The 21,000-nt window shown below is 37.3% G+C and overlaps 1 protein-coding gene across 1 annotated transcript; it reads right to left on the bottom strand.

Moving 5' to 3' along the window:
- Window positions 1–18,098: 18,098 nt before the first annotated feature.
- LOC117908257 lies at window positions 18,099–19,553 on the bottom strand. The gene has a single exon (XM_034821879.1). It carries the CDS (start codon window positions 19,551–19,553, stop codon window positions 18,099–18,101), a length of 1,455 nt encoding a protein of 484 aa, XP_034677770.1.
- Window positions 19,554–21,000: the final 1,447 nt, after the last annotated feature.

Genomic DNA, 21,000 nt, shown 5'->3' on the forward strand with positions numbered 1-21,000 from the left:
TATTGTCTTTGGACAGGCAGACACAAGAGGTTAGAGCTTAGGTACATGACATGCCCAATGGGCCTAATCATTCGTTAAATGACACCGGCCATTGAGCTCCTACAAGAACTACCTGCCAAATATCCTCAACGTTTCAGGTCCACATATTTTTCTAGTATCCTGTGGGCTCACGCCTCCATGGACACACTTACGGAGAGAGTGACTCACATCTCCATATTCCATGTGCCCATATCTTTCCGGGCCCTTGAGCTAAGATCAACTGATTTTCACACTTTCAGCGTGAATCTTTTGCAGAGAATTTAGACTTATCCTTCTCACATATTCCTTCCTTTGAAAAATTCATTTGTTTCTCCAAGATTTTAACATATTCGGAATTTCAGTGGATAAACATGAAGGGAAAAAAGGGCCGCCATGGGGGAAATTCAACCAAACGGCCACTAACGTTGTCAACTATTGCCAGCATGAACATGGAAAACCTCGTCTAACAAAAATCAAGTGGGGATGTGCACAAGATATTTAAATCCTTGGATCCTCTCTTGCTAGCGAAGGTAACCACTGTTTTCTTCTTCTTGTTTATTTATTTTGAGAACTACAATGAAAAATAAAATGTATTACTTAAAAATCTATAATATATACTAAATAAATAAATAAATAAATAAATAAATAAAATAATTATATAATTCTTTGAAAATAATATTTAATTTCAAAAAGTTATGTGTGGACCCCGCATTTTGCTCAATGCATTCCCACTTGATGGTGTGACTCGTTTTTTTTTTATTAATTTAAAAATTATGATTTTTAAGAAAGATTTAGAGTCGCCACTTATTTTTGTTTTATTTTTTTAAGGGAAAACAAAATTAAAAAAAAACCCTAAGTGTGAAAAATCAAGTCCTCGGTCAAGTTACTTATTGGGAAGGTACGGTAAAAAGACCGTAACACCCCACAACCCTCTAAGTCCCTAAAAATAGGTCTCTACTAAATAAAGTGAAACAAATATGATAATTGATAAGGAAATCAATTGATACAAAAAAAAAAATCATAGATCAAAAGCAAGTCATGATAATGAATAAATAAACAAAGTGAAAGTGAGAATGCACCTTGATTGCAAGTAATAAAGCGTTATCATAAAACAGAGTTGGTGCACAATGATAAATGTAAAATATCTCATACAAAACCAATCAAAATCAAACAATGTTGATCATGCAATTCACTTGAATTATTTTCAAAAGAAAAATTATGAATGTTAGACCCCCACTAAAGCCTAATTTATCTTGCATGAATTAGTATCACAAATCCCATTATTTTGGAATTATGAAAATTATATTCATGCTTATTAAAAAATTAAGGAAAATGGAAAATTATTTTAAAATCAAAGAAAATTTGAAAAAAGTGCTTACCTGAAAGGAAATGTATCAAGTTTATTTTTTAAAAAAAGATTTTTAGTGACTTAAAACCTTAATAAAGAATGAAAAGTGGTAGAATTTAAAAATATTTGAAAATTGAAGTGAAATTAAAATTATTTGAAAGAAAACTAGAGTTTTGAAATTTATTTAAAAATTGAAGTCTCAAAAATTATTTGAAGATTGGAATTTTGAAAATTAAATTTAAGAATTGGAATTTTGGAAAATTATTTGAAAATGGGAATTTTGAAAGTTATTTGAAAATGGGAATTTTGAAAATTAAATTTGAAAATTGAAATTTTGGAAAATTATTTGAAAATAGAAGTTTTGAAGACTAAATCTAGAAATTGAAGTTTTGAAAATTGGAATTTTGAAAATTAAATTTAGAAATTGAAGTTTTAAAGAAATTATTTGAAAATTGTGATTTTGAAGATTAAATTTGAAAATTAAAGTTTTGGAAATTAAACTTAAAAATTGGAGTTATGAAAATTAAATTAAAAATTGGAGTTTTGGAAATTATTTGAAAATTGAAATCTTGAAAATTAAATTTAAAATTGGAATTTTGAAGAATTATTTGAGAATGGAATATTTAAAAAATAATAATAAAATAATAATAATAATTAAATAAATTTGAAAATTGAAATTTTGGAAACTTCGATTTTCATTATGACATGAATTTTATTCATATTAATATCTCTTTTAAATTTATAATACCCATTTATATATATATATATATATATATATATATATATATATATATATATATATATATATATATATATATTGGATTGCACCAATCTTTCATATGATTTTATTTTTAGAAAACAGCTTATAATTTCTTAAGAAACATAGACCAAATATTTTTAGAGTGATTTCTATTTTCCTTAAAAATAAAAATAGAAAATATTCATGTATAAACCCTAATTGTCACATTCCCTTAACACCTAATTTCGTTTCTGCTTTCACATGAGTTATGCTTGTTTGTCCATTAAATTTTCATTTTCCTTTTAACTATTTAATTTATTTTCTCTTAGCTTTTTTTCGTCATTTTCTCAAGATGATAATCTATTAACCAAAAGAAGGAAAGGAAAAACTAAATAACCTTTTCGACTATACCTTGACACATAACTTGTATAAATTGTAAAGGCATTTGGTAAAACTTAAAATTTAGAGTCTCTTTGATAGTGTGATTTAAAAATAGTTTTTTGTTTTTTTTTTTTATAATTATTTTTAAAAATTTATAACATTGTTTGATCATTGTTATTTGAAAACAAAATTTTAAAACAAAGTGAAATAAAAAACAATTTTTATGAAATAAGTATGAATTGTTTTTACCAACTTTTAAAAACAAAAGGAAAACATTAAAAAATAATTTTTAAAAACAAGTTTTAGAAAATATGGTCAAACAAACCCTTATTTTTTAATGACTTAAATTAACTTTAATTTAAATTAATCTTAAATAGGTATCTCATTATTTAATAATTTAAGTTGATTTTAAATTAAATTGATTTTAAGTTGTTAACTTAAAACTTATGATTTAATTTTTACTTAAAATTCATTCTATATCAACAAATTGATATACTTTCCTCTCATTAATTTTAATAAATATTATTTCCATTAATCTTAAATAATAAATTTATTTGTTAAACATCCATATTTTAAAATATCATAGATATATAAGATAATTACAAAATATTTATAATAAAAAATATTCATGAATTTATTCAAATTAATATCTTTTTTAAGTGTAGAATACTCATTTTTTATATGTATATTATGGATTGCACAAATCTTTTATATGATTTTATTTCCTTCTTTGTTTTAATCTTTTTAGAAAACAATTTACAATTTGTGAAGAAAATTTTAAAAACACTAGATTAGGGTTGAAACTTATTTCCAATGTCTTCATTTTCAAATAAAAATTAAAAAAATAAAAATTAAAAAGCTAGATTAGGGTTTAACTCATTTTCCAAAAATGAAATGGAGAAACATTGTCCAAATATTTAAAAATTGATTCATATTTTTTTATGAACTAAAAACAGAAAATATTCTTATATAAATCATAATTGTCTTCAATTTCAAAAAATGAAGTACTCTTTCAACTTTTTAATTTTTTTACTTTTCCATTTTTTTCCGTCATTTTCACACATAACTGTACAATTTATGAGGGTATTTGATAAACCTTAAAACTTATTATTTAATGAGTTAAGTTAATTTTAAGTTGAATTAATTTTAAGTGGGTGTTTAGTAAGAGTTAATACTTATTATTTAATAACTAAAATTGATTTTAAATTAAATTAGTGTACTAATTTGTCAACTTAAAACCTATTACTTAATTTTTACTAAAAGTATTAAGGTTGTTTAGTAAAGTTACATTAAAATTCATTCTATATCATCAAATTGATATATTTTCCCTCATTAATTTTAATTAATATTTATTTTCGTTGATCTTAAATAATAAATTTATTTGTTAAACATCCATATTTAAAGTATTGTAGATATATAAGATCACTACAAAATATTTATAATAAAAAATAAGTCATGAATGTGAAGTCATGGTTGTAAAATATACTCTCACTAGTAATGTGTGGGAAAACTCGAATTCCTTTGTTCCCTAGCCTTGAATCTCATAGGATGCATGATGAAAACTATAATAAAACATAGACATAGGGATTTTGAGTGACATACTTGCAATCTTTCCCAAATCAAATCTAATTTGATGAAGTAAATTGTAGGCATAGTTGGTCTCATATAGCCAAAGATTTTTCATGCAATCTCTCATTTCACAAATCTCTAACACAAAAGAAGGGTGATTTTCTGTATAGGAAGATTTTACAAGGCAAGAATGAGAAAGAGAAGTCTTAAACCCTTAATGGGGTATATTAGCTTCTATATTGGCTTAAGTGACTTGAAACCAAATCACTTAATCTAACTCACTTGGGACCTAATTAATTTATTAGCCCTATTGGACTCCAATTAATTAATTAACCCAATTTAGAAAAACTATTCATAGGATCTGGTGCAACCTTGTGTTTTTACTAAAATACCTTTATACACACTTATGAATTGCAAACTTATAAGACCCTTAAACAAATGTAACACCATAAATTAGGAGCTTAAAAATGGACCATTGGGACCCATAAGAAAATATTGGTTCCCTTAAAATCCAATTTTAAAGTTGATTGAACACTTCATTAAAGAGAGTCAACTACACTCCAATATCCTATGATATTATAACAAGACAAAACTAGGGTTTGTGACCTATAATCCACTGCATGCAAACTCCCCATGAATTGATATCAATAATCTAATGAGGTATGTGGTATTATCTTCTCAAGGTTATGTCTCCAATCCTTGAATTACAAATCCTCCTATTATATGATCAACTAATATATTCTAGCTCACAAAGAGCATATGTTAAATTCTAGTTAAGGAATTATTACGACCATAGTTTTCTTGATCACAAGTTCTTAGGATCACCTAAGAGGACACGTTATATCAATCCCATGAGATATCATGGTGCCTATATCGAGAATAACTATTGTCATAAGCCTTCATCAATAGTGACCCAATTAATTGGGAATATATGACCACTTTAAGGTCTTCCCCAAAGGTCAAAGCCTCCTATCGATTTTAGCACAAGCTCAATATACTCTCAAGATTAAGAGTCCATGCAATATAGTAGTATTGTTGGAAACCCTCAAGCCATGTATTGTTGGAAACCCTAGATTACTCTGTTCCCATACCTTGGATTTTGTAAGGTGCATGCACCTATCCCTAGGGATCTTTAGATCTAATGCAATGGGAAAAAAATGGTTTTAAAACCATTCTAGAATAAAGATCTAGAGATTTGAAACTCATAATTGTGATTTGGATGTTCCTAAATCAAAATCTATCCGATGAAGAACATGCTTGAAAAAACTAGAGGTCTCGTACACCCAAGATCTTCCACCCGAAAACTTGAACCATGATCTTGGCACTCTAAAGCATGGTCAATGTAAGGGAGGAAGCATTGACTCTCTTTTTCTCTCTTTGGAAGTGAAAGACGACTAACTGAAAGTTATTAGGAAGCCTTAACCCATAAAGGGGTATTTATAGGGTTGCTGAATAGGCTTAAGTGAGTTGAGCCCATCAAGGTTTATGTCATTTAATCTAGCCCAAAACGGGTCCTAATTGATAAATTAACCACAAAAGGTCATCTAATTAATCAATCAATCCAATCCAAAGACCTTGTTCATTATCCCTTATGTAACCTTGAGTAATTACCAAAATGCCCTTATGCACGAGAATGAACTTAGAGCCAATCTAACCATCATAAATCATGTCATTGTGGTATATGAGCTCAGAGTAGGAACTAATAGGACCCATAGGAGTACTGGCTTCCTCATAATCCAATTCAGAAGTTGATACTATTGAGAACCTTGGATTTCTCCATTCCCTTACTTTGGATTGTATAGGTGCACGCAAAAAACTACCTTAGGCCTCTAAATGTGCAATAGAAGCAAAAATCAAAATTTTAACATTCTAGGATTAAGAGGAAATTCATTAGAGAACTTACCCTTGATTTGGATGTTCCCAAATCAATTTCACTCAGTGAAGATGAAAAACAATGAATCTAAAAGTCTTGTACACCCAAGATTTTCCACCCGATAACTTGAACCACGATCTTGGCACTCCAAAGTGTGGGCTTTGGAAGGAAGGATCTCTTTACTCTCACTTTCTCTTTCTTACTCTAAAGGTAGAAGAAAAAGTTATGGAAACCCTAGCCCTAAAAAGAGAATTTGGGCTTAAATGACTTGAGCCTACCAAGGCTTGGGTCACTCAATCTAGTTCAAAACGGATTCTAATTGATTAATTAACCACATAGGGTCATCTAATTAATCAATTATCCCAATCTAGAGAACTTGTTCACTATCCCCTATGTAACCTTGCATAGTTACCAAAATGCCCTTATGCACAAGAATGAACCAAGAGCTAATCCAACCCTTATAAATCATGTCATCATGGTATATGAGCTCAGAGCAAGGACCACTATGACCCATAGAAGTATTGGCTTCCTCAAAATCCAATTCTTAAGTTGATTCAACATTTCACCAAAGAGAATCAACTTCACTCCAGTATTCTATGTAAATAAAAATGAGATGAAGCTTGGGTCTGTGACCTACTATCCATTGCATGCAAACTCTCTATAAACTAGTGTATGTAATCTAACAAGGTAGTGCTATAACCTATCAAGATTACCTCTCCAATCCTTGAGTTATAGATTCCACTTATTATGTGATCAATTGACATACTCTAGCTCCAAGGAGCATATGTCAAATTTTTACTAAAGGAAATGTTATAGCCATAATCTTCTATATCACATGTCCTTTGGATCACCCAAGGGGACACATTATCTCTATTGGGATTGAGCCCCAAAAAGAAGGACATGATGTAACAAAGTTAGGCTTAACTATCTTCTTATTATCCCCTTGGTATATTGACATTGATTTGAGTATTCAGTCCATCTGTCTTACATTGTACATGACTTGGGTGCGTTAGGAGTTGCACAGAAAATACAAGTCATGGGTTCCCTATAACTAGATAAGTTGTCCATAGTTGGTTCATGGATTTGGACAATCTAGTTGAGACTATAGTGCAGTACCTCTTAATTGAAGGGATGACTTATCTTGGTCATTATGGACCCTCACTCGATCTAACGACCGGCGCGACTCGCTATTTTAAAGGTGAAAGGGAAAGCTAGTTTTCGAGTTTTGAAAAAAATTGTTCCAGTGAGGAATGATTTTGTTTGGAGTCACCACTTACTTTTTATTTTTATTTTTAAATGGGGAAAATTTAAGTAAGAACAAAAACCTCAGTATGACTCCCGTTAGGAAAAAGCGGTCTACGAAAACTAGATTTTGGGTCCGGGGATCAGGTTACCTATCGGGAAGGTACCTCACGCGAGGTAGCACCCCTCTAGGCCTAGAACTCGGTCTCTACTAATGAACTATGTATATGGGAGCATATGGGTCAAAGATCAAACAAACCTTGGGCTAAACAAATCACATGAATCACATAGCCCCGCCTAGTATTTAGCATGCACATACACTCAACAAGTCAAAATCAGAGTGCATACCTGAGGTTCCCAGCCAAGCACTACATAAGAGGCCAGTCAATAAGCTCAAATGCACAACAAATATACATAGCAATCATGCACCAAGCATTCATGTGAATTTCATTATCCAAAGCCGAAATGCATACTTGTGGTCCCTAACCATGCGCCGCAAGGAAAAGGTGAGGCAAGTAATACAAGCATACAACATGCGCTCTCAATCAAACATCAAATCTCATACCCACAAGGGAGGGAATCAGGTCGAAATGAAATAAATGGTTTGCTTTCTTTTGCACACATCCCTCTAAATTCCATCAAACTAAACCATGCTCGCTTAACCTACATTCTTCCCATCCATGAATTGGTCTCACATGACATCTAAAAAAACTAAAATATGACCCTAAAGGTGGCCCAAAAGTGCCTTGGAGCCTAAGGGCTCAAACCACAACAAAAATGGGAGTCAAAGCATGCTAAAACTGGGGCTGCCCAGTATAACCTATTGAACCGGTTCCCAACTGGTTCAACTGATTGAAAAAAATTCTGACACTTTACCATAATATTCCTCAGATAATAATTAATCCAACAAAAAAAAAAATGACGCTCAATTCCGAGCCCGGATGAGGGAGAAACGGCTAAAACAATGCAACATGTTTATTAAACAGGGCTGCCTAGTGGGACCTGTTGAACCGGTTCCCAACTGATTCAATGAATTGAGAAAAATTCTAAAACTTTAATAGAAGATTCCTCAAAGAATAATGAATCCAAAAAAAAAATGGCGCTCAATTTCAAGCCCGGATGAGGGAGAAACAACCAAAACAATGCAACATGTTTATTAAACAGGGCTGCCTATTAGGACCTATTGAACCGATTCCCAGCTGGTTCAATAGATTGAGAAAAATTCTGAAACTTTAAAAGAATATTCCTCAAAGAATAAGGAATCCAAAAAAAAAATGGCACTCAATTCCGAGCCCGGATGAGGGAGAACCGACCAAAAAAATACAATGTGTTCCTTGTATAAAGCCAAGCCCGAGCCACCCAACCTTATTAAAACTAAGGCCACAAGAATCCTTCCCTTAACAATCAGGAGGTCACAATGACCTTCAATCAAAGCCAAAACTAATGAAGGCAGTGACCCTATTACTCACACATCAAAAGTAGGTCACTCCCCCTCATTCCTGATCAGAACCAACCCAAAATGAGACATCCATAGCAAACATAAAAAAAAAAAAATGAAACCACGCGATAGTTACATATCAACCAAACTATGAACTGGGAAATAGATCAAAAGGATGCAAAGAAGAACAATACTAAATCATCAAACACTCCTTATTTGAAACAGCCATAGAAGTTTTTGCAGTATCTTCAACAGAGAAGTAAATCTAAAACGAAAGGAATCAATGCTTACCAAATTGTTCTCCCCTCACCAAACTTGGATAGAGTTTTTTCCCCTAGAAAAAATGCAAAGGAAAGGGTCCTTCTCTCTTTCCATTCTGGCTTTTTATACTAGAACCCCTGCTCTTCCCACTTTCCTCTTCATTTTTCCCTCCTTCAGTTCTGGAAAATGCCCCCATCAACCTCGGAAACTAGCCCCATAAACACTCCTCACACTCACGAGGTGAGCTTCTCTCTCCACATTTACTCCCTTGCTTCACCACCAAGAATCCATATGGGTTCATGGTGGGCTACAAGGAACCTGAACCAAGGCCCAAAATGGACCCAAAATATTGCCCAAGACCGATTTAGAGCTTATGGGCTCGAGCCATGTAGGATTTGAGCACCAAAATCACCAAAATCAGTGCTATATACAAGCTAGCCCAATGAACCGGTTTCCAACCAGTCGAGCCAGTTGAGAAAAAAATTTAAATTTTTACAGAATATTCATTGAAGAACAAGAAGTCCATAAAAAAAAACGGCACACGATTCTGAGTTCAGATGAGGGAGATATGATCGAAACAAGCCCAAGTGCTCCATATTCGAACTTGCTCCTTTGAACTCAGGTTGAACTGAAATTTTGGGGACCGATCGAGCTAGTTGAGAAAAAAATTTGAAATTTTGACAGAATATTCCTTGAAGAACAAGGAGTCCATAAAAATAAAAAAATAAAAAAAACGGTGCATGATCCTGAGTTCGGATGAGGGAGATATGATCGAAACAAACCTAAATGCTCCGTATTTGAACCTGCTCCTATGAACTCGGGCTGAACTGAAACTTTGGGGGACCTCACTTCCTTTAGCATGATGTGAACAACTAGGGAATTGGCCATGACGGCATTCAAAATGAACTACACACTCGCACTACATTGGACCATAGGTGAACCTACACAAGGATCGAAAACCGATCAAACCCAAAAGGGTGGCCATGGCTGTGTCATACGAAAAAAAAATAAAAAAATAAAAATAAAAATAAAAATTGGGTGCATGTGACACCCCTAAGATAAATGCAAGTGTCGAAGGACAAAATTGAGGGTCTACAAATATGTCCCTCTTCAGTAAAGTGAATGAACGAGTGAAACGCAAGTGCAAAGTGCAAGCAATGAATGAGTGAAATAAACTTTAGTGAAGAATTCAAATGACCAACAATTTTGTCCCCACACAACAATAAAGAAGGCTAAGGGAAATGAGTCATGCTAACCGAATGGACTAGGGGACCCAAACACAATGTCATAGAAAGCTAAAGGAATCTGAACACAATGCCAGAGAAGACTAAAGGAAACCGAACGCTATACTTGAAAATATTAGGAGATTCGGACACGATGCCGGAGTAGACTAAAGGAAAATGGATCAAGTTTGGGCAAGTACCGGAGAACCCAAGGAAATCCAAGCACGATGCTAGAGAAGAGATCATATCCGGGCGAGTACCGAAAAGGGATAGAATCTGGGTGAGTACCGGAGAAGGGTCCAAGCAAGTACCAAAGAAGTATCCGGGCGAGTACCGAGAAAGGAGTAGAATCCAGGTGAGTACCGGAAAAGGGTCCGAGAGAGTACCGAAAAAGGGTCGAATCCGGGCGAGTACTAGGAAAGGGTCGAATTCGGGCGAGTATCGGAGAAGGGTCTGGGCGAGTACCGGGAAAGGGTCTGGGCAAGTACCAAAAAGGGGTTCGGGCGAGTACCAGAAAGGGGTCTGGGTGAGTACCGAAAAACCCAAAAAGACTAGCCAAGCACAACAACACAAAGAAAGAGGGTGTATGCCCCAGTACAAACATGAGAATGCCATTACATGATTCGAATAAGCAAGAAATCAAAAATCTCAATCACAAAAGACGAAGAGGTATACCTTAGTCTGACGTCTAGAAAATGCCAATAAATGACAAGCAAGAAAACAAGAACACCACTAACAAGATGGAAAGAAATGGGGTATGCCCTTGTAGGACAACTTAGAAATGTGACTAGAGGTGAAAAGAAAGGGTTATGCCCTAGTCTAAGATATCCATACCATGTCAGAATCCCATAACAGTACATATGGTCAAAGTCAGAGAGCTAAAAACATCACAAACATTCATTCCTAGAATAACATCGAATTTATTCCGCAACATCCAATATCCACAAAAAACTGATCAGGGGTATGCCCCAGTGCGTACATCTGATATGCAAGTGCCTAAAAAAAAAAAACAACTCTGAAATATATCATTGAAGACCCAATCATCTGGATAAGCGAACATGACAAAGTATGGGGTATGCCCCAGTGTGCATACCCACTAGGTCGACAAATACGCATGAATCTGATCTCGAGCCATATCTCAAAAGCAAGCTGTTGTGTGAAGAAACCAAGCTGAATGTGGGGGCCTACTCAAACACTGATGCCAAGCGTCACCTGGTGAAATGGGCTACTTGCGTCTCAGTGTAAGAACTGATGCCATCATGCAAGGATAGGGGTATGCCCTAGTATGAATATAACAAACCAACAAGCGGAGGGGGTCCTGGATAGTCTCGACTCTCTACATCCACTGTCTCTCATCGTGGACCAAAGGTGAAGAGACGAAACAGAAAAACAGTATGCGATCCTCGACATCCCTCAAGAAATGGAGCCGTTGAGGCATCCCATACTCCAATCAGTAAATGGAGCCTGTCCGAATGAAATGCGTCGAAGCAAACATGAGATCTCATAGCCTCAGGGTGGTCTTACGACTTGGACCATAATGAAGCCTAGGGGTAAAAGGTGAATGAAACGACGGGAAACAAATACCCAAATACCCAATAGATAATGTCAAGCCTTTGTGTGCGCAATGTCAAATATCAGAGGACCATGTGAGTAAGGTGACTCAACCTTACATCCAAATGAACAATGTCCAACGACAGGTGATGTGCACCAAAGAACACGTCATTCATGAAGTGAGAAGACGATCGACAAGGGTAAAAGAAGATGAAAAGGGATAAGACGAATGATGAATGGGTTTCTCTCTACTATTGGTTTCGGACTAGAAACTGAAGATCAGGTAAAATAAATGTGAATCTGACAAATTTCTTTTTAATAATTCATGAAAGAGATTATCATATTCCCACAATTTTATTGATACGAAATCTAGAAATCGCCTTTTCGTTTTCGTGGTTGTAGAAGAGGTTTTTTTTTTTTTGAATCTTTTTTTTTTCATTTTAAAGAATTTCTTAGTTATCCAATAACAAGTAACAGTAGTAGATAGTATTCGATGAAAGAAAGAGAACAATGAATAAAATAATGGGAACAATCAATATTCGCGAAGCACGCATTGTTGTATTAGATCTAAGGGTTCTTTCTTGACCTAACTACCTAACTAGAAGTTATAATATGGAAAGACAAAATGTGGAACCTATAAAGGAAAAGATAATAGGAATTTTTTAGAATCTAATTGAACCAAAATACAGATTTTATTTTTTCGAGTGATCTGATCGTGCGATATCTTTTTTTTTTTCTCATTCGAGATACTATGTGAATGAACCTACTATTGAATCTAATGAGTTAAAATTAAAGTAAAAAGTAAAAGAAAAGATTTTATTGTTATAAGGGCACTCTTCGTTCCAAAATATAAAATGTATTCGATACAATTAAAAAAGAAATGATCAAAATAGAAATGATTTTCTAATTTTGTTTCATAGTGACGCAAAGAAAGTTTCATTTTTGAACGATGGTAAATGGAAGCCGATCCGAATTGGTCGAAATGGCCCTGCATTATCGCATCTTCTATTTGCGGATGATCTTGTACTCTTTGCGGAAGCGTCGGTAAATCAAATCAGAGTGATCTTGGATTGTCTAAATAATGTCTGTGCCTCTTCGGGTCAGAAGATTAGTTCGGCCAAAACTCGTATTTTCTGTTCGAAGAATGTTTCTCAAGCCGCAACCCAGGATATCAGCAAGGAGAGTGGTTTTTTTTCACTTACCCATAATTTGGGCAATTAGCTTGGGGTTCCTCTGCTGCATACACGGGTTACAAAGAAGACTTATTATCATATTGTCGAGAAGATCAAGGGGGGACTAGCAGGATGGAAGGTTTATCAACTCTCTCTTGCTGGAAGAATTACTCTATGTCAATGTGATGAAAAAGACAAAAACCGCATTGAGTGGGGCCTGCCCTAAAATTCCCCTTACAGAGCTTCTCTATCAAGAGCTGCTAGTTGGTGGTTGAGGAGTAATAGGTTCCGCATAAGCTACATTTCGTGGGGGAGGCACCTATCCAGTACTTCCGAACTCGTCTTTCATCTACAGACATTGGGTCGCTAAAGCCAATAGTTCGGTGTCCGGGCAACAGCCACTCATCTTTGGTTGCAGCTTCGGCTGAAGCCTATGCTTTCAGTTCAGTTCCATTCCTTGGTTCTCCGGTTGATTGCCCAGCCCGCGTCACACCTTAAAAAGCTTTGGAACGGCAGTTTCACTTACTTCTCACGCTCACACAAGTAAGTGAAGGACCCCCGTAGGACCTTTCTGAAGTGTGGCCCACACACGGCCAGTGGGGAAAGAAAAGGGGGATAAGGGGAGCTTTATCTTAATAAGTCAGTGGTTCGGATGGAAATGATACTAAAACCACTTCCAAAGACTCAGCGATAGGGTAGGGCATAGTGACTACTCAGATGAAAGCTTCGGAGGAAGCATGGTGTTAAACCACTACCACAGTCTTCACCAAGACATCAAGAAGGAAGAGAGTCAAGACAGAAAGCCAAGACAGTTATACAGGCATTGGTTATAGACAGGAAAACCAGAGATCGAAAGAGTCAAAGCCAAGGAAATGATGATGAGCAATATCAGTCAGCCATAAACTTTGCGTTTGTGGATGGAATCCCCCGAGAAGGTTAGATGGCGATCTGGTCCTATATTCGCTTGCTGGCCTGGGTCATGAATACGAATCCTTTGTGACCTCGATGACTATTCGTACGCCCCCTCCCTTCTTCTTAATCATGAACAGTTGCTCTCTCGCTTCAACTCTCCTTCCAATGAAAACCCTCAACCTACGACTTGAGTACCTATGGTCTTAGGCGTGGCAATGGATGACAACGTCCCCAGAATACTGCAAAAAGTCGTGCTGCTAGAAAAGAAGATAGAAGCAGTGTTGGTCTTCGATGGTTATGATCGCAATGTAATCTTGTTGCGGAATAATAATAGAGCCAATCCCGAAGATGACCGAGACTCGGAGAGAATATAGGGACTATCAGCCTGAGCTTCTAGGCCCGGACCCGGAGAGGTTCGACCTCAGAGGGCCCACAACAACAAAAACTATTTCTTTTTCGTTTGATCGAGATTCACCCATTCCCTCTGGCACTGACTTAGGAAAGTACTTGCTGAAATGAAAGTACCAAGGAAAGAAGAGCTAAGAAGAGCAGGAAGATCTCTATGAAAGAGAAATTTAACAGCCTCGCTAGCCTAAGTAGTAAATAGGGTCCACTCGATTCAGTGTGGCTTTTTATGCCTGTGTTGAAATCAATTGGATGTTCTTCCCTTCAGGTCTCTTTGAGGCTTAAAGGGTGGCTATAGATCCGTAAGTGGATTTGTATGTATTGCCTCTTCAGTCGTGCTCGTCGTTTCTCGAAAGTATCTTTTTTCTGGGAACATGGTAAACCAGAAATTATTTTTTATGCAATCGTTGCGCACTAGCGCGCGCAACTTGGTATTAATTAGTTTTTCAGCTCCTCAAGGCGAATTGATAATCTACATAGATACAAAAAATGTGTAGATGGCGAAATAAATAAGGAAAAAGTAGGAAAAAAATCTCGAGTCTATTCAATCAATATAAAGAGAATGTATAATTTATGTCATGAATCATAATCATAAGCATGCCTCCCAATCCTTTCATGTGATACGGTACGACACCAACATGTCTAACCAAGACCTGTGCTCGAGATGGTTCGTTCATATCATTTTAGGAATTGCTGTCGAAGGGGCGGGAGAGTCTCAGTCCATGTTCAACACCTGCTTAACTAGCTCAAAAGGAGGCAGTTGGAGTGTGCTTCGTATTCTCGCCACTCCGGGGCATAAGAGAAGAGCAATCCAGAGGACTCCCAATTCCAAAAAGTAGCTATCAATTTGAAAGAAAATTTTGAAAGAGAATGTCGTCCTAAGCTTTTGAGTAAGCCAATGTGATAGCATTGTTTAGTGGGAAGTGCAAAGAATGAACCAAACCAAATGATTGTTCTAGAATGGCTATTCCTCACAATTGCTCCTTGTGATGCAGCGGAACCATGGCAATTAGGATCTCAAGACGCAGCAACACCTATAATGCAAGGAGTAATGGACTTACATCACGATATCTTTTTCTTCCTCATTCTCATTTTGGTTTTCGTATCACGGATCTTGGTTCGCGCTTTATGGCATTTCCACTATAAAAAAAATCCAATCCCGCAAAGAATTGTTCATGGAACTACTATCGAGATTCTTCGGACCATATTTCCTAGTATCATCCCGATGTTCATTGCTATACCATCATTTGTTCTCTTATACTCAATGGACGAGGTAGTAGTAGATCCTGCCATTACTATCAAAGCTATTGGACATCAATGGTATCGGAGTGCGCCTCTTCACGAGGGTGATTTAAGTGCAACGAAATGCCTTAAAGTGGAATATGGTTCGCGAAGCATCTGGCTTACCGGTAATCTCCCATTCCCGTCGTCGAGAGACTTTAATAACTATAGCATGCCAGAAACGGGGAGTTGAGGTGGTTAGACCTATACCCCGAAATGCTCCCAGCATAGGAGCCTATGGTTCCATTCTTGTTGTTGCTGGAGGTACACATCCCTCTTCTCGGTGTGGAGCGATATACGAGAAATAGATGCTCAGCCTGCAATGTCCGATAACGGCGCTGAAGTAGTGAATCTATCGGCACCATAGCAGTGGCATACAACTTTGGACCTAACGGCCGGCCCAGTAACCTTTCGGAATGGGGGATCCCCGTTAAAAAAGGTTATGATTTCGAGGGTTGATAGTAAGTGGACCAAAGGCATAGGTAGGTGGGGATGAACAATCCCTAGCAGAGCCCGAGCAATCCTAGAAGAAATCCTCCCAATCAATAAACCGTTATCCCTCCTACTCCTTGCCTGCCCCATTTGGATTCTAAATCTTGCCTTAGTTCAATAAGTGCCTTTTTAATGGTCAAGAATGGTGATTGCAACTATTTCTTTTATGGAACCTCGCATTCAACCTCCTCGGACATTAACATTGATCTAGTTTAGGCAGCTTTCAGTATTCTGATTCTTAAGAATAACCTGAACCATGAATTGTCTTATGATTCATTAATCAGATATATGCATTTTTTGAAAGAACTGTTCAAGGAACAAGTGATCCCTTCTCTCGCTACCAGTTGATCTCCAGACTTACCCCCCTCGTTCCATCAACTAATCGAAACTGACTATGTCATAGCCTCATTCGTGGACTCCTGCTGCTAATAAAAATCTTTCATTCACTTCGAAACCAAGACTAAGAGATTCTTTATGAAGGGGGAGTGGAGGGGAAGGAAAAGACAAGTTAAGCCTAGAGAGTAGAGTAGTGTGTAGGAACTGAGCATACGCTAGAATCACGCTAAGGGCTGCTTCTATTAGGCAATCATCTTCTAATTCATTTTTTTCTACAAACCTAGGCATTTGACGCTACTTTGAAATGTTAACCTTCTTTGCTTCAAGAAGAGTGTAGAAGAAACAAGTTGGGGTAAAAGTGTAGCAATGTGTGATAATGATGAACAACTCATCCCATGAACGCCAAAACGAAGTAAGTCACTGTATGATGGGAGTGGTGATATAGATAATGATCCAAGGAACCTAGTGTAAAGGAAACCCAAACCTCACTCCCAATATGTCTCCCAGATCCATGGAAAAAAGGATCATACAATGATCTCACCGACTCTCAAAGGAAGAATAAGTCTCTCAAACCCAAAATGACCTCTGATGATCAAGTCGTGATACTGTCAACAAACCATGCAAAACACAAATATTAATGACACGAACATCAAATGAGCACAAGTTTTTTTTTTTTTTTTTTTTTTTTTTTTTTTTTTTTTTGCAGAACAATCGACAAAGTAAGCCAACAGCCATACCAACATGATCTAACAAATGTACCTCAAATCCCAAACCCAAATGGTCCCCTCAAACTAAAACTCCTGGATCAAAACCTAAGGGTGGAACGAAGGGTGTGACAAGCCTCACCTGTAGCTTCGGGACTAGAGTGTGTCATCATCACACAAGGGAAGATGGAAGCAAAAAGAATCAAAAGGATAGAAACAAAACTCAAAGACAGACAAAGTGAAGATGCACAATGTAGGAAAGAATAAATCATTAATGACCCAAAAATGAAACAAACAAATAATGACACAATGGACTCACAATACTCACTGATCTAGACAATAAATGCAAAGCGCACAAGAGGAGGCCCCCAACCCAGGTGAGAAACAGGTATGCAAGGCTAAGTGAACGAATAGGTCATAATGAATCGTGTGAGACTCAATGGGCTAACAATGGGATATATCATTGTGTGGGTGTGCAACAAGGAATATGGCTACTCAAAACGATGGCCACCCATCCTCTGACCATGATCTCATGCGTAAAACTTCTTCAGCTAATCCACATTGACTGGCTCCGAAAACTGATTTTCGTCCAGATCTGTCAACCAGGCAGCTCCCTCTCAAGTTAAATCTCGGATAACATACGGCCCGCTCTAGCTTGGTCTGAACTTGCCTCTAGGGTCATTGATCAATTCCATGAGGACCTTCAAAACTAGGTCACCTTTGTGGAATTTCCTAGGCTTAACCCTCTTCCTGAATGCATAGGTCATTTTCCTCTGATAAGCCTGAAAATGATATGTTGCCCTCAATCTCCTCTCATCTAGAAGGCCTTGATCATAACGAAACTAAGCCCACTCGGTCTTGGATATCTGCTGCTCTAATGCTACTCTCAAAGATCTCATCTCAATCTCAACAGGTAGCACTACTTTCATACCATACACCAAGGAGTAAGGCCTAGCTCCGGTAGAGGTATGAAAAGAAGTGCGATAAGCCCATAGCGCAAAAGGGAGCTTTTCTGACCAATCTCGAGAAGTCTCAACCATCTTCCTCAAAATTTGCTTAATATTCTTATTGGCGGCTTCAACTGCCCCATTAGTCTACGGCCTATACACAGATGATCTATGATGCTGAATGCCATACTCCTAAACCAATGTATCTACCTCGCCTTTGAATGCGCCCCTCTGGCTGAGATCAGCTCATGAGAGACCCTGTATCGGCATATAATATGCGATCTAATGAACTTGGCTACCTTGGTCGTTGTCAATTTAGCGTAAGAAACGACTTCCACCCACTTGGTGAAGTAATCAATGGCTACTAAGATGTACTCATGCCCACTGGAAGACTTGGGCGAGATCTTTCCAATAATATCAATACCCCACACTGAAAATGGCCAAGAGGATGTGAGTGCATGCAACTCCGAAGGTGGCATGTGAATGAGATCACCATGCATTTGGCACTCTGGGCACCTCTGAACGAACTGACAACAATATGCCTCCATGGTCAACCAAAAATAACCTGTCCTCATAATCTTTCGGGCCAACATGTGTCCTCCCATGTGTGGGCCACAAACTCTTGCATGAACCTCTCTCATCACTCGATCTGTAGAGGCACGATTTAGACATAACAATAATAGGCAATCGGGCGATCGTCTGTATAATGACTCTCCACAAATCACAAATCTAGTGGCTAACTGCCTCAAAGCTCTCCTATCCTTGACAGTGGTTGACTCAAGGTAAGCACTACATGACAGAAACTGATAAATATCATGGTACCATGGTAGTTCATCCTGATCCTCGATATCTCCAATCAGATAACAATAAGCTGGTGCGGACCTGGTCTCAATCAGTAATGGTCGCACAGTCACTCCCGTAGGGATCTCAATCACAGAAGCCAAGGTGGCTAGTGCATCAGCAAACTGATTTTCTACCCTGGGCAGATGTATATATCTTAATTCCTCAAACCTATCAACCAACAAATCCAAATAAGCATGATAGGGTTTCAACTTCTCATCCCAAGTCCTCCAAATACCCTGAGTCTGCTGAATAACCAAGTTGGAATCCCCATGGATTTCCAACTGTCTAACTCCAAGATCGAGCTCAGTCTCTAGACTTATAATGCATGCCTCGTACTCAACAACATTATTCGTCAGCCGGTGATGATCAGAGAATGCCAATGAGACTGATTTGGGAATGTCATCATCCTGAGGTGATATCAATAGGATGCCAATACCAAACCTCGACTCATTGGCGACACCATCAAAGTACAATCGCCATCCTACAATACTAGTCACTAAGACAAACTTCTCATTAGGGAAATCATTGTCAACCAGTCTGTCATCATATACTAGCAAAGAAGCCAAATGATTTGCAACAATGCTCCCTTTTAATGATTTTTTCATGACATACTGAATATTAAATTCTATCAGTAGCACTAACCATCTTATGAGCCTACCAGTCAAAACAAACCTATCGAATAGATATCTCAAAGGATCTAATCGTGAGACCAATAATATGGAATACCCGGTCACATAGTGTCTCAGCCTTCTAGTAGCCCAAACCAATGCCAAATAAAGGCGCTCAATCATAACATATCTGGACTCATACTCGAGCATCCTCTTACTCAGATAATAAATAGCTCACTATTTTCCTGAATCATCGAGCTAAGCTAACATGCATCCCATGACAATGTCCGATCTGACAAGTACAAAAGCAGAGGGCGCCCTGGCGTAGGTGGTACTAAAATTGGAGAAGAAATGAGACACTCCTTAATCTTCTCAAAAATGCGCTGGAAATCATCATCCCAAACTGTAAGTTGGCTCTTCCTCAGAAGACGGAAGATAGGTTCGCATATGTCTGTCAATCTGCCAAGAAAGCTTATGATTTCTCTCTCAGTCCTCGGAGCAAGCATGTCAAGTATGGCTCTGATCTTCTCCGGATCAACCTCTATACCTCCCTCACTAACGATATGCCCCAACAATTTCCCAAAAGTTACCCCAAATATGCACTTCTTGGGATTCAATCTTAATCTGAACTGTCTGATCCTCTCAAAGAATCTCTGTAAGGCTGCTAAGTGATCTACCCTGTCTCGAGACTTCACTATCATGTCATCCACATATACCTCAACATCTCTATGCATCATGTCATGGAATAGAGTAGTAGTGGCTCTCTGATAAGTGGCTATTTCATTCTTCAACCTAAATGGCATAATCCGGTAGCAGTAAGTACCCCACTCAGTGATGAAAGAAGTCTTCTCCATATCCTCTGGAGCCATCAAAATCTGATTATACCCAGAAAACCCATCCATGAATGATAACATCGAATACCCTGCAGTACTATCAACTAACATATCGATGTGTGGGAGGGAAAAATCATCCTTAAGACTGACCTTTTTCAAATCTCGAAAGTCAACACAGACTTTAACTTTGCCGTCCTTTTTAGGAATAGGGACGACAATCAGCCAGCCACTCAGGATATTCGACCACTAATAGGAAACCAACACTAAGTTGTTTCTGAATCTCTTCCTTAACCTACAAACTCCATCGAGGATGTAATCTCCTCAATTTTTGCTTAACTGGTCTATTATGTGGCAAGATGGCAAGCGATGTTGGACTAAGAGGGATCAAGGCCTAGCATGTCCTCATATGACCATGCAACTACATCTAGGTATGACCTAAGCAGGTCAATCAGTCTGCTCCTCTCATCAGGAGATAAGGAGGTGCCAATCTTCAACTCCCTAGGCTGATCAGGGGTCTTGAAATCTACCAACTCAGTGCTACTAGAAATGGATGTTACTTTCCTTTCCTCCGAATTTGAATCAAAATTTGATTGATCACTCAATGGGCCATGTGGGCCTCTCACATCATCAACATCATGTATATATGCCATGGGTGTCGATGATACAATCAAAGGAAAATACAGTGACACGGGTGAATACTAAAAAACACTCATGTCATTATTATTTCCACCAACCACATCATCAAAGCGGGTGACAAACCCGAACATAGTGTAAAAAAAAAGAGGTGGGTCCACAGAATCGGATGCTCCCTCAACTGTAATAAC

The sequence above is a fragment of the Vitis riparia genome, chromosome 19, assembly GCF_004353265.1.
Source record: "Vitis riparia cultivar Riparia Gloire de Montpellier isolate 1030 chromosome 19, EGFV_Vit.rip_1.0, whole genome shotgun sequence".
NCBI lineage: Eukaryota > Viridiplantae > Streptophyta > Magnoliopsida > Vitales > Vitaceae > Vitis > Vitis riparia.

What these genes read in the sequence shown, in the direction of transcription:
- LOC117908257 (XM_034821879.1), bottom strand. Translation starts at nt 19,553, where the DNA reads ATGCTCGAGTATGAGTCCAGATATGTTATGATTGAGCGCCTTTATTTG.